This window comes from Alternaria infectoria (assembly GCF_024043175.1).
Source record: "Alternaria infectoria strain BMP 0036 chromosome Unknown scaffold_1, whole genome shotgun sequence".
NCBI classification, from domain to species: domain Eukaryota; kingdom Fungi; phylum Ascomycota; class Dothideomycetes; order Pleosporales; family Pleosporaceae; genus Alternaria; species Alternaria infectoria.
The window spans coordinates 277,793-300,852 of NW_026250690.1; the positions used below are offsets into that span (position 1 = coordinate 277,793).

Genomic DNA, 23,060 nt, shown 5'->3' on the forward strand with positions numbered 1-23,060 from the left:
TTGCTGCACGCGACACCAAGACATGCTCAACACCTTCATCCGCCACATGCTATCGAGTTGTGCAGAAACAAAAGCAAAAGCAATCATCGTAGTGGGTCGCATCACACAAATCTAGATGAAAACATTTTACTACATGATAAGCATAGATGAGTCTTCGCCAGGGTGTCACAACCCCGCTTTTGAGTAAAAGGGCGTGTATGTAGTACGGTACGGGTCGTCCCTGCTCCAATTTCGTGGTGCTACCTTACACTTGCTGCCCAGCGCGCTCCTGCAACACCAAGAAGATCCCACCAGCTCCCGTCACCTTATACAAGAGAAAACGTAAAACACTTCTAGAGCCTACATCAACGCTAAGTTACTGATCTTATATGCTTCTATGTTAATGCAGGCTGCAGGCCACAGGCCTGTTTAGCTTGTTTCTCAGTTAACGTGCCGTGCAACTTTGGTACGGCTTCTGATGCATATGAATGCGACTATGAGCAGCACGTCTTGTTCTCAACCGGATGAAACGGTCACCTGCTCAAGCTTATGCAGGTACTGCTGCTCGACGTACGATATCGGGTATAGGGAGGACCCTGATCCATACTGGTACTCCTCATTATGCGTGCTAATCCTAGCGACTCTTACGGTGGGACCCTGGTGTACGCGCCTCTTCTTACCTGTGACCAATGTATTGAAGTGACTTTTGCTGTATTCAGACATTTACAGAGACTGCAAGTAGCAGAAAAGGTGTTGAACATGATACCCCCCTGAAATCATGATAGGAATGCAAGAGTGGGAAACGAAAAAGAACGGTAATTAAGTCAGAAACTACATGGTATCACTTCCTCGCCCTGCAACATCATGGTATCTCGAAACAAATTCCAAACGCCGACGTGACTCGTTCATAGGGTATAACAATCTCAGATGCTTTGCTCCATCTCCGTAATGTAGAGCTTGATATGGCTTTCCATCTTAAGATACTCGTCATGAGCAGCGTGCACCTCGTTCTCAATGTTGTCCTTGAGCTCAGCCATCTTCTTCTCCGTCTGTTCGATGCGTACGCGCCTCCTCTCCATTTCCCGTCCTTTCTCACCTCGCTCTTCAGTCAACTTCGCATGTGTCTCGCGTAGCTCCTCCATCCGTTTGCGCGCACGTTCTGCTTCTTCGTCGCCTTTGGTCTTTAATTTGTTTGTTCGGGCGTTGATGTTGCCGAGTTGTTTCTGTAGCAATCGTTCTTGTCGTTCAACGTCGCGTACGTTGTTGCTTCGGTCTGCTAATGCATCTCGATGTCTTGATGCCTTTGCCAGCTCCTCTTCCTCGCGCGACAAATCGGCTTGTACGTCTGTAAGTAATCGTGTGCACGAAGTAACATCGGTCGCGACTACAGCAAATGAGTCGGTGGATGTCTGCAGGGCACGAGCACGGCGGTCCAGCATGTCGATCTGAGTCTTGTCCCCGGTCAGTCGATCGCTGAGGTCCCGCAGGGAGTCCTCCAACGCAGTGGGGCTCTGTTGTGTGTACGGCTTCAGCTTGATGACCTCGCGTTGCACGTTCTCCTTGTTCTCCACTTTCTGTTGCAGCAGCTTCTTCAACCTGTCTTGCTCAGCTTTGGCACGCTCAAGTTTCTCTGCAACCGCTTCTTGACCCCTCTTCAACTCTAGCAGCCTGCTCTTGAGTTCGTTATTGCGCTTCTCTTTCTCTTGCATCAGCCTTTGTGTCGCCGCGCGGTTGCGCTCGAGCTCAGCCAACTGCATCTCTTTTGCTTGCTTGTCGTCGTATAGCTGCTCGATTCGTAGCTTCGTGCGCTCGGCCTTGTTGAAGTGCTCGTCTATGATTTCGGTTTGAGATTCCCGGAAGCGAATGAAGTTGATCATGTACGAGAAGATCTTGACCAGACGACCGTGCGTGGGCTTGTACAGGTCGTTGAAAGTGAAGTCGTGGATGCCACACTGGAATAGTTAGGACGGACCGAAAGGTGTGATTGTCAAAGTCACTTACTTCGCGAAGCAACTTCCTCAGGATGACGAAGAAGGCCATCAGATCCCTGGTGTCGCTTGTATAGAGTCTCTCCGCATCGCCACCGCACATGTCTTCCGCCGCAGCGCGCATTGCCGGCGCAACGACCTCGCGCGTCGTGTTCATGAGTAGCTCGGCGAGCCATTCGAAAACTTTCTGGATGATTTGGGGGTTTGGTTTTTGCAGGTCGGAGACGCTGAACTGGATTCCGATATCTGAGATGCAGCCTGCAATTTCGTGATCGGGCTGTTTTGTTAGTGATGCGCAAAGTCAGAGGGGGGCTGCGCGCATACCAAGGTCATGAAAGCGTCGTGTTCGTTTGCGGGCGGCGCGCGCTGGTTGTGCTGCGTAGTCCGCGCCATGCTCATGCGCCCATTGTAAGACATGTTGGGTCGTTGTGCGATGGTATTCGGCCGTGGACTTCTCAGTCGTATCGTCTTGGGCTGTTCGCTATCGTGGGGTGGTGGTGTTGAGGCGGTGGGCAGTGTTTGTTTACAGGGTCCAACGGTTTGTTGGCATGGAAGGAGCGACCTCGGGTGCCGCCCTTCCGGATCCAGTATCGCGCAACAGCGCATCGATCCATAACTCCACACCGACAGCTCATACATTTCTCATCAGTTTGCACAAGATAAGCAACGCGTAGCCGCTATATGCGCTTCTAGCCTGCGGAATGGAAGACATCTGCCGTTCCTATTGCATAAGCCGCAATGCACTCAAATGGTTATGATCAGCCGTGGTCGAAGACGTGCAACCACAATAGTAATGTCCCTAGATGTACATAAAAGTCCAGACTGTGTTTGAGTAGACGATAAGTGTTGACTGTGATTTTTGTTGTTCAATGCTCTGTCTGCTTCATATAGGCTTGAGTTTGGTGCAGACACAGCTCCCGCATATGACAGCGCAAAGAGCAACCGGCCGTCAGTGTTGAGCATGTGCTTCGTCAACAAAGTGGATTCAAAAGTCAAGTCCGGACTCTTACGATAGCAGAAGACCAGAACAGTACTTGCAAAGGCCGAGCTGGCGACGGTCGAAAGTGAGCATTGTGTTTCATTGCTGGAAATTTCATAGATGAGTAGAGTATCAGGGCTGAAAGTACTCTCACACACTAGAAGAACCAAGACTACTAGAGTGCAAGACTGGCAAGCTAACAGATGGCCCTGCAATCCGAGGTGCTCACATCATTCAGGTACAGGGGCCCGCTTCAATTGACGCACTGGTAGGATTTCTCGTTCCTTCATAGTGACACCTTATTCAAGGAAAAGATTGAACAGGGCTGCAGCCTACATCAATATGGGAACATGCAAAGTAGGTGACGGTGACCTAACGTAGGCTCTAGAGTGTTGGTTATTTCTCTGAATGAAGCGATGCTACTGTTAGGCCTTGTTGGCGGGGTAGCTGTGCAACGTTGCTCGTGCGTGAGTCTCCCACGGCATCTACACATGATGGAAGTGAATATTTGCCTTGCTACCGCAGCTGCCATTAAGCCTGTGAGGTCTGGCTGTAGTGGTCATGTCTGCATTACCAGGAAATGACAGGAAGTTTAACTCGATTGGCCAAATTGCGCCTCAAGGGTTAGACTTCACGGGCAAGACGCAGTGATGTCTAGGTACTACCTCATACAAAGAAAAAGCTGAATAGGCCTAGAGCCTACATTAGACCAGCAATGAGAGAATATGGAGGCGTAGCGTCTATGTAGGCTCGAGGGTGTTCTGATTTTTCCTTGAATGGTGTGGTACCAGGAAGCTAACGACCGCGTTTCCAGCATCAGCTGCGATCTAAAATCGGAGATATTATCCAAACCTTCCGCTCGTGGACGATATAAGGGACCAGATTAGACTTATGACACCGGCCCTACATTCGAAGTTTAATGATTGTTTCGTGCTCGAACGACTCGGGTGACCTGTAAAAACGTGGAGTAGGTAAGTTTAGCCTTGTCAAAGGCTTGCTGTTAGCCGCCGATCTCTCAATAGTGCTAGATCTGGACGCGTGCAAGCGTGTGCGTTTGGGCTACGGCACACTGTGCGTTTCCCCAGACAAGGCGACCCTGGATGCTAGACGTAGTCGTGACGTTGGGTCCTGGAAATGTAGCCGAGACATGCTGCGGGATGCCACTAACACGAGAAGTCTTCTATACGAGAATACAGATAAATGGGACACGATGGAACACAGCATCGAGCACTTGAAACGCAGGCGGGGGTTTCACGGCGTGAAGAGTCTTGGAAGGACCGTTAGTTTTCAGGACGAAAAGCGCAAGCATGTGACAGCGCCCGTTTTCCCGCCCGGCAAAACGGTGTAGTCCGATGATAAGGAACCCCCGCATAACAAATGGGAGAGTTGCCTGTGGGAGACACGGGTACCTGAGTGGAGGACCGCACGACACTGTTGCCGTCGCTCGATGGACTGGGAGGGGTACAGGGGGATTCGCTGGCTGGACAATGGCGCCGTTGGCCTGCAAGACCGACGTGGCTGTCCATGTCCCGCTGAATTTTCGATATTCGATACTTCCCGCAGCGCGCTGCCATGCACCGTACCGTCGTCCGATGTGTTGTCCCTGCGGCCTCGCTGGAAATGACGAGAAGTGTTTTTTTCTTAGGCACCGTGGCTCACAGGCCTGGCACCAACTGCGCGGTGTTGGTCGAGAGATTGAGTTGGCGATGCCGGGGCGTGATTGGCCCCGGCGTGATGAGCGAAGCCATGCCAGGTGGGTGAGGGTGGCGTTGGGTACGCTCGTGTCGGAAACGAGGCAGCTTGAGCCGAATGAATCGGCGTCGCCATACAGAGATGGATGGAGTTGGAGTGATTGATAGAGCTTTTTGGGTCCCAGATTTGAGAGTTCGGCATGGTGCGTCGAGGCAGGCGCTGAACAACGTGACGAGTTCTGTGGTGGCAGTCGCGGTGGACGTAGCAATTGCCCGACGAAACTGAGGCTATTTTAGGTAGTCGCAGATCGGCAGGTCGAGCCACAACCCTGGAGGCAAGCACGGTTAAGCCTGAGCCTGCCAGCCGGTTAGGAGTCTGAGGAGTCTGACATCACGCTCCCTCCCGCTGCATTCACATCATTCGCCTCGCCGTCCATATCACTCTACCTCCACTTCCATTTTCACGATTCACCAGCCGTTTGCGCCAAGTGCTACCCGTCGCCAAAGCCCGTCCACCATGCAGCCCACCCGCGTATAATCGCTTTCTCACGCTCGCGCCGCCTATCGCGACCGCCGCGACTCAACCCTCCACCCTATTCCCCTGCCTTGCTTCTGTCGCTGCCCTGGCGCTCGCACAGCTCCATGTGGCTGTTTGGGCGAAGACGCAGAAAGGCCGCTAAATTCAGAGACGGACCCACCGAGGTTACAGACAGGAAGCGGCCTGTCGCAGAGCAAGCCAGCACGATTCAGACGGCAAATGGACCGCGACGAGGGCCCAGCCAGCGCCAGCGCCGGCGAAGGGGTAGTTCACGCTCTACCGCATCGGTACGCGACGTTGAAAAGATGCTTCCCGAGCCCGCTTTTGCCAAAGACTGGGTGGTCCAAACGAGCGCCGAAGACATCACCGCCCTGCCCAAGCAGCACCGCTTGGCTCACAGCCCGCACCTGCGCCCAATAACCCACGACCACGCCGGAATCCCCTACAACTTCCACGACCACTCCCATTCCAGCCTGCCGCCCTCAGCAAAGGACCGTGGTAAGCTGCAGCGACCCCAGTCAATGCGCAAGGATATGCCCGGAGACTCTTCCCTGATCCGCCGCAAGTCGAGCAAGAGGCGAAAAGAACATGACCACGTCCGCGAAGAGGAGATCCGCGCCATGTCATTACCAATGCCCCAGAAACGTCCAGCCGCCAGCTCGGGAGGCATGCTCCGCAGAGACAGCAAGAAGGTCAAGGGCGCCCTGAACCACCGCTTCGAGCGTCCCACGTCAAACGTATCGCTGCCCCTCGAAAACTCCATACATTCATCCATGTCTGGCAATTCAGAGAACCGTGCCTTCCGCGTGAGCGCGCTCGACATGTTCTCTCCCCGCCCGACTATCCGCGTCTCCGTCGGCTCCAACCACTACGCCAGCGACCGCATGTCGCCCAACACCTACAGCGACAAATCCACCCGCCGACCCATTAGCAGTACAGATGAGAAAGCGAGCCGAAGGACGAGCCGGATCGACGACCTCGCCGACGAACTCGACGCCGGAGCACTCCGCGATATCCTAGAACGAGACAAGAGGCGGAGAGAGAAAAAGGCCAAGGCCGACCAGGAGCGGTTGCGCAGGAGACTAGAGCGCCGTGCAGAGAAACAAAATGCCATGGAAGTAAGAGGTACGCCCGCAACTCCCAGCAAGGACGGCACCGGCATGGTCGGTCTCGGCATCGAGCGAGAGGCTCCTATGCCCATGGAGGATGTCCGCCCATCTACGCCGCCTCAGCCGCAGCAACTGGAGATGCCCGTCACACCCCGTGCTGAATACAGTCAATTGCCGACTCCGTTGGAAAGCCCTACAGAAGACCCCGTTGTCTCTGATGCCCGAGCTGTTCGTTATTCACGAGGCAGTGCTTCCGCACAAGTACACACACGCGGACCTTCCAACGCTTCAATCTTGCCAGAACTCATCTCGGAGAAGCTTGCACACGACACGCCTGTAGATTCTATTGAGCACGCGAACGATCCTACCCGAAGCGGCTCGCTGCATCCCGTCGACACGGCCGATACCTTTGTCACGTCAAAACAAGGTTCCTCTACACGCCGGCGTAGCTCAGAGGGCAGACGTATGGGTGTATTTGCATCTCTTTTCCGAAGAGGCAAACGCAACTCGCAAGACCAGGCACGGCCCACACCATCAGAAATCTCATTTTCCAACACATCGCGAGAGTCCATGTCTCGCCAACCCCTCCCACCTCACCTGGTTGGAACCGCTCCTCCTACTCAACCAATTCAGATCAAGAGACCTTCCAGCGTACCCCGACGGACAATGTCCAAATTCAGGGAAGACCTACCGGAATTCCCCCTGTCACCTCCAGATTCACGGGTGCAGTCGCCAGAAGTCCCTTCCACAAGCGTCATCGCCGCTCGCCGTAGAAGCCAGCATCTCTCAGACCTCCGTGTGGGGTCACTTCCCGGAGATCGCTCAGATTCTCCAGTCAGTCCAGGGGCGCCTATCAATGTCATGTCGCAATCACTCGCCTCTGTCGACTCTGAGGGGTCGTGGCTCTCTGGTAGACCACCCAAGCGATCATCGAACCGGTCGCAGATGCGCGCCAGTCTGACATCCTCAGCCCCGCAACGCAATGACGATTTCAGTGCGTCCTACGAGGAATTAGGCATGGCGGACGATGAATACTTCAAAAAGTTAACCCCGCTGCCAGACCAAAGAGGTCGATCTCCTTATGCAAGCGATGATCGGGGACGCAAGGCTAGCAGCACGCTCATGACGCTAGACGCTGCTGCTGAGTCGGATGAGGAGGTTGAACCTACACCTGCGCAGATGCCTTCTGGCCAGGAAGAAGAATTTGTCCAAGGAAGTGTCGTTCGCCAGCCCACCATCATCCATCGCCGACCCCGGGTTAAATCGACTGAAGGCCTCCTAAGCATGTTTCTCGATGATACTGAGGATCCATCATCCAAGGTTGCCGATATGGGGCAAAAGTCACCGGACCCGGACTCACCGACGTCCCCAACGTCGGATAGTGAGCCAGTCATGCTTCAGCGCGCTAGAAGCGTCGATCTCGGGAAGGGTCACGTTCGTCACCTCAGCGCTGGTTCCGCTAGGCTCCTGGACATTCAGAAGCGATCTAGTACACCAGTACAAGGCCGATCGCACGGGCTGTCCGGGCAAGAGTAACACTCCCATTTTCGATGATTGATTTGTTTCAGGAACACGCATGCATGCCACGCCGCGCCATTCATTTTGCTTTCCTTTGTATCCTGTCGCTCTTTACCATTTCCTTGCATGTCTCTTCCAACTACGACCACTCATTTGTATTTCCTTGCCTATCTCTTGCTTTTTCTGGCTTGGCTGCATGCGTCTCCTGAACCAATCGACCCTTGGATGGATGTGCTCGCTCGGACTACCTACCTGCATTCGGATCGTCTTCCAGACTGCATAGCGTGGCGTTGGTGTTTGTTTCAGAGTTATTTTTCGGCATATTACCACAAGCTGCCTGTGGCGGCTTCTGTGATGCCCTCATTTCCGGTTGTGATTTTTAGGCGTGTTAGGAAACATCTGTAGTATATAGACGGGCTTGAGGCCTGGATTCGGGATTTGGATTGTCACATTGTATAACGTTTAGGGCAGATACCACGGGCACGGCGTCGAGAAGATGCTGTGTTCACCACTCTTTATGAAGAGACTTTAGTTTAAATCAGCTGTATCAGCTTTGTATCTTGTATTATCGGACCTCGATGATGCTCTCCATCGTGTTGTGACGTAGCGTGTACGTCTTGTAGGCCACTTGAAATGGCGGTGGTACAAGGAAATCTTAACCTAGCATGGCATCTCGCGCGACACAGAGATGACTGCTACGTCGAACACGATACCGTGAGCCGTGATTTAGTCGTATCCATTGCCGCATCGAACGTACGAGGCTGTTCAAAGGCAGGGGAAGCACATGCATGCCGCCGTCGCCTTGCCAAAGGAAGCAGGAGGACCCTGGTGGGGCAAATCGGGCGGTCGGGCAAGCACGTCATCTATCATGGCAGCCCCTCTGCGCCGCGAGTGTACAGTAATCCGCGCTTTATCATCATAACGCCAGACCTAGGAACCCTTTAGAAACCCTACTCCCTCGTCCGTTCCATATACCCGCCGATATTTGAAATTGTAAGTACCAAGTCCCCATCTCCAGCTACTCTCCGCCCGCCATCACAGCGAATCTTCGATTTGCGCAGGGACTCGAACGGCTTTGCCGAAAAATAAGCGCATCAGAATTGTTATCGGCAACGGCGGCCAGTTCATTCCATCAGCCGAATTCTTTGAAATCGCCTTCCCCTGCTGTCTCATTACCCTTCTACATATACTATGTTTGCGCCGTCGTCCTTCCGAGCCACCAGAACACTGCTCACATCTGCGCGTCTGCGAACAGCTATCCACCCCACATCGACCGCAAACCTCTACCGACCACTCTTCACCCAAAAGTTCTTCTCCAACACCGCCAAAATGAGCGACGAAAAGCAGGGTGTACACAACCTCATGAAGTGAGTCATTCCCGTCGCATCTCATATGAAATGCGCGACGTCATACGCCATCGGCATGCGCTGACGCGACGGCATCGTAGGACGAGCGACTTCGACGAGGCCATGGCTGTGAAGGACACCCTCATGGTCCTCGACTGCTTCGCGACATGGTGCGGCCCTTGTAAAGTGATCGCTCCCCAGGTCGTCAAGTAAGTATCCGCATTGCCCTGGCAGCTAGCCGCGACTAACCGTCTTCTAGGTTCTCCGAGAAGTACCCCAGCGCGCGCTTCTACAAGCTCGACGTCGACGAACTCTCCGAGGTTGCAGGAAAGCTCGGCATCCGCGCCATGCCCACCTTCATCCTTTTCAAGAACGGCGACAAGGTTGCCGAGGTCGTTGGTGCCAACCCCAAGGCCCTCGAGACCGCTATCCAGAACAACCTCGAGGCATAGAGCGCACAACCCAAGACGCCCCGCAAGCACCGACGATCGCGTCCAGCTCCTGACTAGACTCGGATATCGAATAGACGGATACTGTTTTGTGAGGGTTTGAATCATGGGCAACAAGCGGGGAAGTAGCATCGTGATAATCTTTTCCAATATCAATTGCTACAAACATCTTGCACTTGACCATTGGAGACCTGAGGACCAAGTGGATTGATTCATAAGCGTTCAGTCCACTCCTAAACTGCCCCCGCGCCTATTTCCCATGTATTGTGGTCCTGGAGATGATGCGCTACTCCTCTGACTACTTTAGACGTCACACCATACCATTCTTCGGCACTATTTAACACCCAAATCAGGCGTGGAGATGCCGTCAAACGTACGCTTGTGTGAATGGCATGTGGAGGCGTAACAGGTGTTCAGCTGCACCCTGCAGGCTGGACGATTTGAACAGTAGCATTGTGAATGTGACAGTAGCTTCGATTCCGGAGAGTTTGCCTTGGGTGGGTCGCGATTACCAAGAACGATCGGAAAATTGATATTTGTAACTGAACTGAGGGATATGGAAGGTGGGGCTTGGGCCAGAGAAGAAGGCACGGCTGGAACGCTAGTGGGGTTGTGCATCGTGTTGCAATACCATCACCAGACTCTCTCACTATTTCCGCACTTCGTCATTGTATAGACTAATTACTTCTATTTTAATTACTTTCTTTCGCACCCAGACTTTGGCTGGCTCGGTATGCAAACTAGGCTATTTCTAGAAACTGGATGTTTTCCCAGAACATCAACGCTTGCCACCGCTACTTGCCTCTCTTCAAGGCCGCACTCGTTTTGTTCTAGCCTCAGCTTCTCAATTTTGAAAACTGTGCGATACATATCACTAGTTTGCACTTAGGTGCATCAGAGAGGACCACTTGCGACAAGAAGGGCGCATTCAGTGTAACCTCTGTCTCCGCCCGCCAACTTCTTAATTCTCTGGACGCCCAAATTTTCGTTGATGACGAAAGGGATTCAAGTTCTTTGCGAAACGCTTGACGCGATCGCGCTTTGAATCCCTACGCTGCACACCTGATACTCGCTGCAAACCACCCAGAGCCGGCTGGTACATGTCACTGCTGATAGTCGGCACACGTACAGGTGTACTGTGATGCTCTGACACTGCTGATTCGTGGTCAAGAGCTGATGCGTTTGAAGGTGTGATGATCCCGGACTGCGGGCGTTTGTGCTTCAATTTCTCTTCTGGTATACGTGTAGTTTTGGCGGCAGCAGCAGTTGTGGAGTGTCGTTTTGGGGCAGCCACTGGTTGGTGAGAGAGATCGCCCAAGTGAGTATGGTTGGAGCTTTCGGGAAGATATGAGTCTGGCTCAATCACTGGAAGATCTTGGTCCGAGTCGTACTCTTCAGCCGGCGGTGCAGGGAGTGGATGATCGGGTCGAAGGAAGTCTTCTGCCGTTGGCTGACGGATCAGGCCACTATTATTACCATGCATAGCGCTCTTGGGATGTTCGTTCACATCGTGACCGTGCAAGGGGTATGGTGGTGATCGCGCAAAACTATATTCTCTTCTTTCCCTATCCATGATTGGCCCAACATACTCATTATGGTCGGGCATATCGATCGAGTGCTGTTCACTAGACTGGATATCGCCCATGAAGGTCTTGTACGAGTATGCCAGCGGTTGGGTTCTGCCGAAATTGTTCTCCGCGGCGGCGGCCCCTGGATGACATTGTGATCCAATATTATCTCTAGACGGATACTCCCACATGTGTCGACCTGCGTACAGAGTTGGCTGTGTGAGAGAAGAGGACGGTGGCGGTAACTGCACTGGCCGTGATGCCATGAATTGTACAGACGAAGAGCCTTCCAAAGGCTCTATCCGCGATGGTGTATTAGGACGTGATAAGGGGTACGGAGCCTTTGTTCCTGTGTCCATGCTTGATGTTCTTAGCATCCCTAGTACATGTCTTGCTCGGATGAACCTTGGTGGTTTTGTGCCAGCGGAAAAGGTATTAAACTTCTGGTCACCTGTTTTTGGGGTTGAGGTTCAAGATCAGATGCGCGTGATAACGAGTTCCTAGTGTGGACCGAATGCACTGTGTGGCAGTGCGGCACAGCGCAAACGCTATGAAAGCCTGGTTTAACCGTAGGGAGCTCAAGGAAGCGGGCGCCGTCAATGACATAGCGGAATTCACAACCATCGAGTTCATCAAATTCACTGCGTTGTGCCAGACACCGGAACATGAATGTACTTGCCAGATCACTACGTGCATAATACCTGCAGGTTCCGCATCTAACCAGCAGCGACTGAACCGTCAATAATCAGCATACGCCTCATGTTACATACTAACATTCACATGTCACCCACACTTTGATATGAGTTGCCGACTTGCAGGGCAGAGACGCTGCAAACTTCATCCTCCACAATCATACACAAGTTTACCTCCACCCACGATGTTCTCACCACTCGGCCAAAACCCGGTAACTCCCAATCGCACTGCACCGGCTCCTGTCACCAGCAGTCGGTGGGATAACGCTCGAGAATATAGGCGAAGGGTGCAACGAGCGCCTCAAATAGACCCTCGCTCTGATGTCTCGATCCCAGATGTAGAACAGCATGCCGAATTCTGGGTACGAAAGCTCGTCCTGGCCATGATCAATCTCGAAGACATCAAGGATCCTGAGAACTCAAGCGCAGCTAGGATGTTCCGACCAGAAGCGTACGACTCTCTACTGCTCGAGGCGACGTGTCGCGAAATCTTCTCAGCTTTAATCGACCGGTGCAAGAGTGGCTTCCGAGGGCCAGCTCAGTTCAACAAAGCCCTGAAACCCCATCGTGGCCTCGAGGCTGATGCTGATGCGACGTGCGCAGAGCGTATGCAGAATGTAGTAAATGCACTGCTTTGGAATAAAAGAGTTGCGAAAGACGTGTTATTTGAAGACTGGAAGATTCGGCTGCTTGTAAACCATCCTTTGGCTTACGATAAGGAGAAGGATTCGCAGAAGGGCTCGAATGATCAGCGGAGAAAGAGACTGGAATCTGAAAGGGAGAAGCTGAGGCAAACTGAACAAGAGTTGCTTGCTTATCGCTCTAGTCAGGAACGATCATGATACAGTGGTGGAGGAGCGATGTGGCGGATAAGGCAGGACTATCGAATCAACTTCATATGAATCAACTTGATTGGCGAAGAGATATGCTTGATCAGTACAATCGTAAACTTCCTAAGCAATTATTGTTAGTGAAAGCGTACCACCGGGACCGTTCTTTAGTCATTAAGTCAGCAACGTGACCTAGGGTATTTGCCAGATATGCAAGGAATGTGAAGGTGGCCGTTGGGGATCTATCGCTCGCAATCAGCACTGATGATCGGTCTGCGAAGCGACGCTTCAGTAGCGCCTGAGAGATGAACGCTGCGCAGCGCTGGAGGTGGGTGCGGAAAGAGAGGGGGCGACAGCCAAAAGCTGCCTAGTTCAGGCGGGGCATGCTTGGCGCTTGAACAAGGACACCGCGACCAGTCCACACCTTTCTTTCAGGATGGTAGTAGTTATGCCGATGGTTTCCTTCACGCCTCCTTCCTTGCTTCTCAAGGCCTGATGCATGGCGACGCAGCCGTCCGAACGAGTCGGTCATTGACAGGCTACCTTCCGCTCAACCAGACCGCCGTGACGAAGGCTTCGTTACGCCCGAGAGCAACAGTAAGACATGATGGAAACATTCAACACTCCCGAGGTCACTTGGGCAACATCTATCGGAGCAGATCTTCAGGATAAGGGTTGCCACATTGCTTGATGAGGAAGGTCGCGATGTAGGGTTTGTCAAGATATTGTCAGATCTTGGACGTCCGACCGTCTGGGTTCACTACTAGGTGGCCAACAACCCCTTCATATCTCATTTTGCTTTTCATTGGGTGCTATATGCTTGGCCTGGTATTGAAATGCCTGCCAAGATCAGGTCACAAACGTTCAAGAACGGCGCAGCCGTTAGCAACGCTCGGCGCCAGCCGCTTATCCGAGATACCCAGAAATCCAAGAATGTAGGATGGAATTCGAGCGAGTACCGAGCGCCTTTTACAGACAGTTATCTCTGGGCGATCAGGGTACCGGGAATATTGTCTGGTGCCGAGGACGTTGTGAATGGTAATACAGTGCCACGACTTTGCTGAATGAGGCAGCTCGCAATCCAAAGGAAGATGCCATAGAGCTTTATATAACCCGGCGTGTCGGCCGAAGTGTTCGAGAAAATCACATTTTAACCTGCCGCCATGTCTACAGGGGCAAATCTCGAGATTGTTGACGCCGCATTGGCGAATGCACCTCGTCTTCACAACGACACACGGGGCAGTGCGAGCTTGGAGAAGCACGACAGGTTTGTGTCAACTTCAGAGAGTCTTGTTGGCCCCAATGGCGAGCAATACCCTACCGAAGAAGACTGGGGAAAGCTTCGTCGTGTGTACGGTAAAGTCAATTGGATGAGTACGCACATCTTTTCTACAGGGCCTTTATGTATCATGCGCTGACGTACCAACCCACTACTAGTCTACATCATCGGTGTTGTAGAGATGTGTGAGCGTTTTGCTTACTACGGAACGACCGCCGTCTTTGTCAACTTCATCCAGAGAGACCTCCCCACGTCAGGACCCTTCCCTGAAGCTGGCGCTGCCGGCGACGGTCAACCAGGAGCCCTTGGAATGGGCCAGCGTGCTAGCACAGGCCTTGTTCAATTTAACTCATTCTTCTCATACATCATGCCGCTAGTTGGTAAGCATAATATTTGTCCCCGAGCAGGAAATGTACTAATTCTTTTCGTCAGGCGGTTGGGTTGCTGACGAATACTGGGGCAAATTTAAGACCATTTACTTCGCCATTGCCGTTGCTACACTTGGCCATATCTTAATCATCATTGCCGCGATCCCTCAGGTCATGGGACCAAACCCTGAAGGAGCTCTTGCCTCGTTCATTCTGGGCCTGATTCTATTTGGCACCGGTGTGTAAGTGTCTCCGCACGGAACGAACTCAATTCATATGCTAACCACTTGCAGGGGCTTCTTCAAATGCTGCATCTCTCCGCTCATTGCGGAGCAATATGAGGCTAGTCATCCGCGGGCTTTTATTCGTACCGAGCCCAATGGTGAACGGGTTATAGTCGACCCAGGCATCACATACTCCCGAGTATACATGCGTTACTACCTTCTGATCAATGTCGGTGCGCTGGTTGGCCAAGTCTCTATGGGTAAGTAATATTCGATGAACCGTGCCATGCGGTAGCTGACGTTCATTACAGTATATGCCGAGAAATACGTCGGCTTCTGGCTCTCCTTCACATTACCAACTATCCTCTTTGCTCTTTGCCCACTTCTAATGGTCACCCTCAGCAAGCACTACGTCAAGAAACCCCCACAAGGTGACGTGCTGGTCAAGTCCATGAGAACATACGGGCTGGTTCTCAAGGGGCGCTTCTCGCTCAATCCCGTACGTACGTGGAGGAATCTCTCTGATCCGAACATTTGGGACGCTGCAAAACCAAGCAAAGTCGCCAACAAGCCAGTATGGATGACTTTCGATGACGCGTGGGTGGACGAAGTTCGACGTGGCATCAAGGCCTGTCAAGTATTCTTCTGGTTGCCTATCTTTTGGCTGCCTTATGGTCAAATGTGAGTATCATTGGCACCTTGGATCCACGTAAGACAAGCGCTGACCGTCTTCAAGGACCAGTAACCTGGTTTCACAGGCGTCCACCATGAAGCTCAATGGAGTACCAAATGATGTGGTACATAACCTGGTATGATTTTAACACCTCAATACACGATAGAAGAAGTCTAACGAGAATTGCTCATAGAACCCATTCACATTGCTGATTTGCATTCCGATATTCGACAAATTCATCTACCCGAGGCTGGCTCACATGGGCATCAACTTCACACCCTTGAAGAAGATACAAGCTGGTTTCGTCTGCGCTATGCTTTCCATGGTGGTTGCAGCAGTCATCCAACACTTCATCTACCAGAAATCGCCATGCGGGGAGTTTCCAACAGACTGCGATCAGCCCCCGGATCTCTCAGTGTGGACTCAGGTTCCTGCATACATTCTCATCGCATTCTCGGAGATCTTCGCCAGCATCACGGGACTTGAATACGCGTTCTCCAAAGCACCGAAGAACATGCGATCTTTAGTGACTGGCATGTTTTGGTTCACGCATGCTTTCTCGTCTGCTATCGCTCAGGCCTTTGTGCCGTTGGCTGGTGATCCATTGCTCGTGTGGCTGTACATGAGCATTGCCATCCTTACGTTCCTTGGTTGGGTTGGTTTTGCCTGGACTTTCCGCAGCTTGGACCGAGAGAATGACACACTTGACAAACTCCCAGAAGGTGGCTTCCAGTCCAACGCTGAGTACACCGCGGCGAAGACTGAGAACGTGGAAAGGGCTTAATCTCAAGAGCATGACTTAGTCTTCGATATTCAAGATCTCTGCTGGACTATTACATAGCTTGTGGAATGGTAAAGGACGATTTTATACCATATATGCAACTCTTTATAGCTTGATGTGAAGCTCAAAGCCAGGCCTGCAGCCTACATTAACATGCAAGCCTGCAAAGTAGATGACCTAACGTTAGTGTAGGCCCTAGACCTGTTCAGCCTTTTTCTGGTATGAAGTGGAAGCAGCGGCCATGCTTGAGAATGATAAGGCAACAGCCAATAACATTTGCTCCGCGGAGGCTACCGAGGCTGCCGACACTGTCACGACCGCGCACGCGTCTACCAAAGGTGAGCAGTCTTTCGTGACCATCGCAAGGCTCTATCGTCAGAAGATCAATGACTCAACCTTAAGATGGGGAAAAGGGTACTCACGAGCCGACGTAGTCATTCTTAAAACGACTGTTGATCACCCTCTCGCGCGCACATCACGTAAAGCAGTAGCCGCCTTCATCGGTTAATTCTTGCAAAGCATAGTTCATGCAAACACCAACATTACAAAGCCCAGTCCCTTCCATACTATCGTGCTTTGGAAGAAAAGATCGCGGCACGAACAATTATTCCCGACGACCTACGTCAGGTCCATCGCCTTTTCAGGAAAAGCGCTGCCTCGGGGAGCATGGGCGACGCTAAACCGAAGGCTCTAGCCATGAACACAACAAAAAGTCTCCAGCGAAAACCCACTTTCGCATCTCCCGTCACAAGCATTCGAAGGAGGCCCCGATTTTAAAAGCATAGCGTTTTGCTTATGTGTCGGAGGCTTTCCTGCCCTTTCCGATGATGGCTCGCGGGCGTCACGTCACGGAGATAAAGCCCGTGGCGGTTTTCTCAAGCTCCTAAAAGGATGCGAAACGGTCTTCTGATTAGACCCTATAATCTTTTTTAGCTACCTTTTTGTTTTTCTCCTATTATGGCGTTCTTTTTACAGTACAGAGCGCTCCAGCGACACGTGAAGGAAGAATTAGAACGCGTGACTGAAGTCTCAGACCCACTGACTGCTCGTACTACACGTTTGCCTCTTGAGGCACGTGGGTTGGGGGATTCATCGTTACCTAAAGAGCTGGAAAAAGGTGAACCATTCACTCGGATTCCGGGCATCACGCTGAGAGAAGATGGTAACAACGAGCTGTATTACCAGGTTGATTGGAGCGGGCCCGATGACCAGCACAACCCGAAGCAATTCTCAACCCTACACCGTATTGGTGCGACGTTACTCGTATGCCTTGTCGCTTTCGTTGCGACACTCGCATCTTCCATCGACTCTGCTGTTCTCACCAGAGCGTCCGCTGAGTTTGGGGTTTCGGAGGTAGCGGAGTCGTTGGCTACTGCACTCTTTTTGGTAGGCTTCGGCTTCGGGGCTCTTTTGCTGAGGTAAGTTGGGACGAACGAATTGCATCTAAGATATAGACTGACATTGTATTTTCACATTTATAGCCCGCTCTCGGAGCTCCTCGGACGATATCCAGTCTATCTTGGTTCGCTCCTCGTCTTCGCGTGCTGGACTCTAGGAACCGCTTTAGCCCCGAATTTTGGGGCCCAGATTGCCTTCAGATTCCTAGCTGGCTTTTCTGCTAGTACGCCTCTTACGGTTGCGGGCGGCTCTGTGGGGGACCTATGGAGTCCAGTGGAAAAGACATTCGCCTTTCCACTTTTCGCGATACCCGCGTTCGGTGGGCCAGTCTTGGGTGAGTCTCCGTTTCCAACCTGCTTCTTCGGCCTTACTAACCACACATGAAAACAGGTCCAGTGATAGGTGCTTACATCGGCTACGAGCAGGATGTCAGCTGGAGATGGACCGAGTGGATAACATTGATCTTGATCGGAGTAACCTTCACGCTGATACTGATCTTCAAAAGAGAATCATTCGCACCGCGTCTCTTACATTACAAAGCTCATCATTTCCGGAAGTTCACAGGGAACAATCGTTTCCTCACTGCGACAGAGGCATCGCATGGCTCTATCGGCGACCTCATATCCAGATCTTTTCTTCGACCGTTTCTTCTCTGCACACAGCCAATCGTCGTGGCTTTTACTGTTTACTTGATGATTGTCTACATCATATTGTTCACGTTCTTGGATGGGTATGTGACTTTTAGAGATCGTAAACCGGCAAACGCGAAGAGTACTGCTAACGTTCTTGCAGCTACCCTTTCATCTTTGCGGAGACCTTCGAAATCAACGAGGGGCTATCCAACATCTGCTTCGTTGGTTTGTTCATCGGCATAGCTCTTTCCGCGCTTCTTGTTCCAGTTGCATACCGCAGAACCGTGCGACAACTTGAGAAGGATGGAGATGATGGATCCGGTAAAGCTATACACCGCGAGTCAAGATTGTTCTTTGCCATGATTGGAGCACCTACACTGCCTATTGGTCTCTTCTGGATGGGGTGGACTGACTATGTAAGTATACGCTATGCCTGTCTCTCACTCTCTATGCAGACGTCTAACCAGCCTTAGGCTTCGGTGTCGATATGGTCGCCTCTAGCGGCGTCGTTGCTCGTTGGCTTCAGCAACATTTGCATCTTCATGTCCGCGTACATGTACATCATCGACAGCTACGAAGCATATGCAGCATCGGCCTTGACGTTTGTCGCGCTGGTCCGATATATTGCAGCTGGTGGGATGACTGTTGTTGGTATTCCAATGTACAGGAACTTGGGGACTCATTGGACTTTGACTCTGCTTGGTATCATCAGTGTCGTAGCACTGCCAATTCCCTACGTACTTTATCGCTTCGGGCCAAGCCTCCGAAAACGCAGCAAGTGGGCAGTACAATAAGGCTCATGTGGTGCGCAAGATGATGATTCTTGTGTCAAATCTAGACGTGAGAGCACGCGCGGTCTTGAGCAAGAGCAGGTTTCTGAACAGGCATGTTTTGCTGCTCAGTCTCACAGAGTTCTTCGGGTAGACGTGATGGTTTGGGTGATGAGAGGTCATGGCTCGATATCAAGCGAGCTCGGATGAAGAGGCCTTACTGCTGGCGTCGCGTTGTTCCGGCGAAGGATGATCGACATCAGCTCGAATATGATATGTTTCAGACATACAAGTCTTCGTGATTACTGTGCGCACATGCCCTTCCAGGACCTGCGCATCGCACGCTCGGTACTATGACACGCTTCCAGAAGCGATACTAGTCCAATTCCAGAACAGACGCGTCGTGATCTTGCGACGCGACTGATGACGTATCTTCGATGCAACACAGAGACGAGCTTGTCACCAGCTGCTCGCAAAGCAAAGACGGTGACAGCGTCGGGTGAAGCGACCACTGATCTTACAACACGCTCGTGGAGGAAGCTGCAGAATCGTAATCTTCCCACCCGTATGCCGAGTGAAATCTATACCGTCGATTTATACCGCGCAGTATGAGGTGGAGGCTGGCCAACGCCCGTGCCATCGTTGCCGACATACTTGCAGAGAACGCAACAGTGACATGATGTTCTCCCGCAAACGTCGCGTTGTAAGTCGTAGGCGCGTTGACTCGAGGAACAGGCCGCTTTAGTTGGGTGCTCATATCGCTTCGAACACAATCTCCTGAACCCAGTCCTCACGATCCTCAGAGCCCAACGCGCGTGCAGTATCCTCCCGTGCGCGCAAAGTCTTCTCCAACATATCATGAGATAATTTACCGAGCCAAACTTTCGCTGCCGATCCCTACGACTTGCAGCAGTTTTTCCGTTTCCCATATTTCAACGTTTTGATGTTGCAGGGTTCGGTACGAAGCGCTGTATACGGCGCAAGCGACAGATCAAGACGTCTCCACAAAAGTCGGGGGCAGGGGGCACACTTGTCAACATCCCTACAAACGAGAACGTGCCGCAATCATACATATGAAGGTTGAAAAAGGGTCAGCGTACCTTCCCCATGCAGACATTGCAGCGTGGTGTGCACATCGGAGATTTTCTTTTGCCGTTGTTGGTCTTCTGCCGTGGTTGAGCTTGGTGGGGGTCCACATGTAATTTTGTAGGAAGATGGGGGCGCCGACCAATCGTAGTGCCTCGTGTGGCGTGAAAGGATTTGGACACGGCCGGTACAGATAGACGATAGGTGTTACAAATTGGTGAGGGTCCGACGATGCGATAACAGGCTTGCGCCTAGACTTGGGCACACACTCTGCATTTGCTCGATGCTGCTTTAAGCAGATATCGCATCTATCTGAAAGCGACGTTGTGACTATGCGAGTGTTAGCTGTGACGCAGCAACATCGTGATCGTTCAAGATCGCCCGAAACGGCTACCACACGTGTTATGACACTGTAGGTGAAAAACGGAAGCAAGAAATGAGCGCAGGTATCTCCAGTCGGCATGTACGAACAAGGACTAATACCAAGCATTGCTAGTGTGAACCGAACACGGTGCGGTATCTGGTGCGGATACGAGATCGTGGTGGTATTGTCCTCATAGTCGGTGTAGTCAAACGGCGCGCGCTTATGTGTCGTGCCATACCCTCTCTCATCGCATCGTCATCTCGTACTGTTTTACTTCTGCTCCTTCAACTTGTCTTCAATCTCCTCCAAATCCTCGGCACTGTCGATCTCGATGATGCGGTTCACCTCACTTGTGTTCCGCATGAGCTCTTTTGCGCCGGCGTACAGCATCTTCACCTCGCTGTTGCATGTGATGGGCAGGTAGTATAGCATGACGTATGGTACCGATAACCGTCCCGAGTCCTATCAAGTCTCAGCTTCCCTTGCGATGTGTATGGTGGGTGCGGCGTACGAGGGTCAACGGGTAGCTCAAGAGCACAAATCGCGGTGCGTGGTCTGGGAGCTCATCGGCGAGACTCTGTACGTCGGTGTAGACCTCATCGTCCGACTGGCGTACTTCGAGCGTCTTCTTATCGATTTCGTCTGGCGCGCATGGGCGTCAGCGCCATTGTAGAGGGCAGGGCCGCGGCTGGCTGTGGCAGGAACGACTGCGGCAAAAGCAGACCTAGGTATACGAACAGATAACGGCCTGGGGGTCTTTGGCGCGCGAGGTGCCCAGGCGGAACTTGCGTAGCTTGGACTTGGTCTCTTCAGAGAAGGTGTATAGTCGTGCCTCGGAAGACTAGGCCGAAGTATTAGCGGACGACCCGGCATGACGCGCGTAGCAGCGAAGTGATGGCGGCACTTGCCATGATTTCGCACGATGCAGCAGACCTAGGTTGGCAGCGGGCGTTTGAGGATGGTCGGGGGTGGTGTAGGGCTGAGGAAGTCTGCCGGGCGGGATACGTTCGTCAGCGGGGTCCTTGGGCGGGGGTTCCTGAGGTCGCGGATGGCGCTAGCTAATGCACTACCGTCAAGTCGATACACCCTCACCTTTCTAGAAGGCTTTTCTTCTCATGCAACTAGCTACTCATATCCTCTAACCCCCTGAGTTACTCGTCTTGATCCATGTTCGGACGACTGAATCAGGTTGCCAGGCACTTGTCTCGTCCTATCCCCAACTTTGCTCATCGTTCTGCCGCCTCGTTCCGTCCATCGATAACGTCATCAGTCATGGCTTCGACACAACAGAAGAGTTTGATTCACACAGCGGGTTGTTTGATCATTGGCGATGAAGTCCTTGGAGGCAAGGTATGTATGTGGGAATCGATTGAGATTTCTGGCAGCTGACGTGAAACATAGACAGTCGACACGAACTCGGTAGACTATGCCGCATCAACGGCGTGGTACCTCGACTAATGTCACACAGGCCTACTTCGCCAAGTTCTGCTTCTCACTGGGCATCAACCTGCGCCGCATCGAAGTCATTGCTGACGACGAAGGCGAGATCATCGAAGCCGTCCAACGCATGTCGAAGAATTACGACATGGTTGTGACGAGCGGCGGAATTGGTCCCACGTGAGTGCAGCGTGTTCGCTACACCACGCAGCCGCTGAGCTAATGGGCGTCTAGTCACGACGACATCACGTACCAGTCGATAGCGAAGGCTTTCGGCTTGCCGTTGAAGTTACACGATGCAGCATTCCAGCGCATGAAGCGCCTGTCGAAGCCGCACAAGTCTCAGCCCGACTTTGACTGGAACGTTGAGTCTCCAGCGCTTAAAGCCAAGAAACGCATGGTGGAGCTGCCTATCGATGATTCTAAATCAGATGAAGATCAAGTGGTTTTTGTCAGCGAGTCGCTTTGGGTTCCCGTTAGCGTTGTGAACGGTAACATCCATATTTTGCCCGGGGTGCCTAGATTGTTTGAAGCGATGCTGGACGGGCTGAAGCCCCGCATCCTGCCTAGGCTGACGGATCCGGAGGGCAAAGGCGTGCTGCGGATCCTCATCTCGACTCCGATGGCTGAGAGTGCCGTTGCTGGATATCTGACCGAGCTCGCAGCCAAGGCAGAGCCGAAGGGGGTCAAGGTGGGAAGCTACCCAAGGTGGGGAAAGGACCACAACACGGTAACGCTAGTCGGACGCGACCGCGAGTTCATGGAAAGTTTGGTGCCTGAGGTAGAAAAGGCGGTTCAGGGGAGGCGCGTAGCGGTTGAAGGCGAGGACGACGCTGACACGTCTGACAAGGACTCGTAGAGGGTGAGCCGCGGGAGTAGTGCCGCAGCCACAGTGTATATATTGAGTGTCTAGACGCAGGGACTTTTGGTGAAAATAGAATGCCTGTGAAGATGATGTTGGGACTAGACGACGGCTAGGGTGCTTCTCGAAGATTTGTCGAAGCAGCTGTGCCGCGAGCCACGCTGGACCCTGGGCGAGGCTAGATGGAGGTCAGAGATTGCGTCTCAAACAGAGTCGAGGGCGGTGGATGTCATGATGGCATCGGTCACCGTGGTGCTCGGGGCGCGGATGGTGGCAGAGGGTACCCGCCGACCCCGCCTGGGATGGTTCCGTTCAGGCATGGCAGGAGGGTTCCGTGTGGGCATCAGTGTGCTTCACGGCCAGCACCCGCATATTCGGGCAGTCACATGCACGGGAGACATGCAAACGCGAAAGCGACGCGGTGTGCGGCTAGACAGCCAACGTCTTTTGCGGCCGCCTCCCCCTTCGCATCACGTCGAACCATCCCTTGCGCACAGTA

The 23,060-nt window shown here is 52.5% G+C and overlaps 9 protein-coding genes across 9 annotated transcripts; 7 read left to right on the top strand and 2 right to left on the bottom strand.

Moving 5' to 3' along the window:
* Positions 1-902: 902 nt before the first annotated feature.
* On the bottom strand, positions 903-2,384 carry J4E92_000106 (uncharacterized protein; the record flags this gene model as incomplete). Its single annotated transcript, XM_051491525.1, has 3 exons — positions 903-1,931; positions 1,981-2,244; positions 2,292-2,384. The coding sequence occupies 3 exons, from the start codon at positions 2,382-2,384 to the stop codon at positions 903-905; spliced, it is 1,386 nt and encodes a 461-aa protein (XP_051357037.1).
* A 2,895-nt stretch (positions 2,385-5,279) lies between these two features.
* Positions 5,280-7,820, top strand: J4E92_000107 (uncharacterized protein; the record flags this gene model as incomplete). Its single annotated transcript, XM_051491526.1, is given in 2 exon segments — positions 5,280-5,287; positions 5,306-7,820. 2 exon segments carry the CDS (start codon positions 5,280-5,282, stop codon positions 7,818-7,820), a joined length of 2,523 nt encoding a protein of 840 aa, XP_051357038.1.
* Positions 7,821-9,131: 1,311 nt separating this feature from the next.
* Positions 9,132-9,600, top strand: J4E92_000108 (uncharacterized protein; the record flags this gene model as incomplete). The annotated part of the gene is made up of 3 exons (XM_051491527.1): positions 9,132-9,169; positions 9,250-9,357; positions 9,408-9,600. The coding sequence occupies 3 exons, from the start codon at positions 9,132-9,134 to the stop codon at positions 9,598-9,600; spliced, it is 339 nt and encodes a 112-aa protein (XP_051357039.1).
* Positions 9,601-12,042: 2,442 nt separating this feature from the next.
* On the top strand, positions 12,043-12,699 carry J4E92_000109 (uncharacterized protein; the record flags this gene model as incomplete). The annotated part of the gene is made up of 1 exon (XM_051491528.1): positions 12,043-12,699. The coding sequence occupies one exon, from the start codon at positions 12,043-12,045 to the stop codon at positions 12,697-12,699; it is 657 nt and encodes a 218-aa protein (XP_051357040.1).
* Positions 12,700-13,850: 1,151 nt separating this feature from the next.
* Positions 13,851-15,243, top strand: J4E92_000110 (uncharacterized protein; the record flags this gene model as incomplete). Its single annotated transcript, XM_051491529.1, has 5 exons — positions 13,851-14,061; positions 14,125-14,346; positions 14,399-14,576; positions 14,628-14,818; positions 14,870-15,243. The coding sequence occupies 5 exons, from the start codon at positions 13,851-13,853 to the stop codon at positions 15,241-15,243; spliced, it is 1,176 nt and encodes a 391-aa protein (XP_051357041.1).
* A 107-nt stretch (positions 15,244-15,350) lies between these two features.
* Positions 15,351-16,015, top strand: J4E92_000111 (uncharacterized protein; the record flags this gene model as incomplete). The annotated part of the gene is made up of 2 exons (XM_051491530.1): positions 15,351-15,355; positions 15,481-16,015. 2 exons carry the CDS (start codon positions 15,351-15,353, stop codon positions 16,013-16,015), a joined length of 540 nt encoding a protein of 179 aa, XP_051357042.1.
* Positions 16,016-16,253: 238 nt separating this feature from the next.
* Positions 16,254-18,836, top strand: J4E92_000112 (uncharacterized protein; the record flags this gene model as incomplete). Its single annotated transcript, XM_051491531.1, has 6 exons — positions 16,254-16,515; positions 16,995-17,430; positions 17,494-17,744; positions 17,801-18,140; positions 18,203-18,458; positions 18,516-18,836. 6 exons carry the CDS (start codon positions 16,254-16,256, stop codon positions 18,834-18,836), a joined length of 1,866 nt encoding a protein of 621 aa, XP_051357043.1.
* A 1,696-nt stretch (positions 18,837-20,532) lies between these two features.
* J4E92_000113 (uncharacterized protein) lies at positions 20,533-21,173 on the bottom strand (the record flags this gene model as incomplete). The annotated part of the gene is made up of 4 exons (XM_051491532.1): positions 20,533-20,724; positions 20,774-20,904; positions 21,001-21,103; positions 21,126-21,173. The coding sequence occupies 4 exons, from the start codon at positions 21,171-21,173 to the stop codon at positions 20,533-20,535; spliced, it is 474 nt and encodes a 157-aa protein (XP_051357044.1).
* A 361-nt stretch (positions 21,174-21,534) lies between these two features.
* J4E92_000114 (uncharacterized protein) lies at positions 21,535-22,558 on the top strand (the record flags this gene model as incomplete). The annotated part of the gene is made up of 4 exons (XM_051491533.1): positions 21,535-21,612; positions 21,664-21,681; positions 21,731-21,879; positions 21,934-22,558. The coding sequence occupies 4 exons, from the start codon at positions 21,535-21,537 to the stop codon at positions 22,556-22,558; spliced, it is 870 nt and encodes a 289-aa protein (XP_051357045.1).
* Between the last annotated feature and the right edge of the window lie 502 nt (positions 22,559-23,060).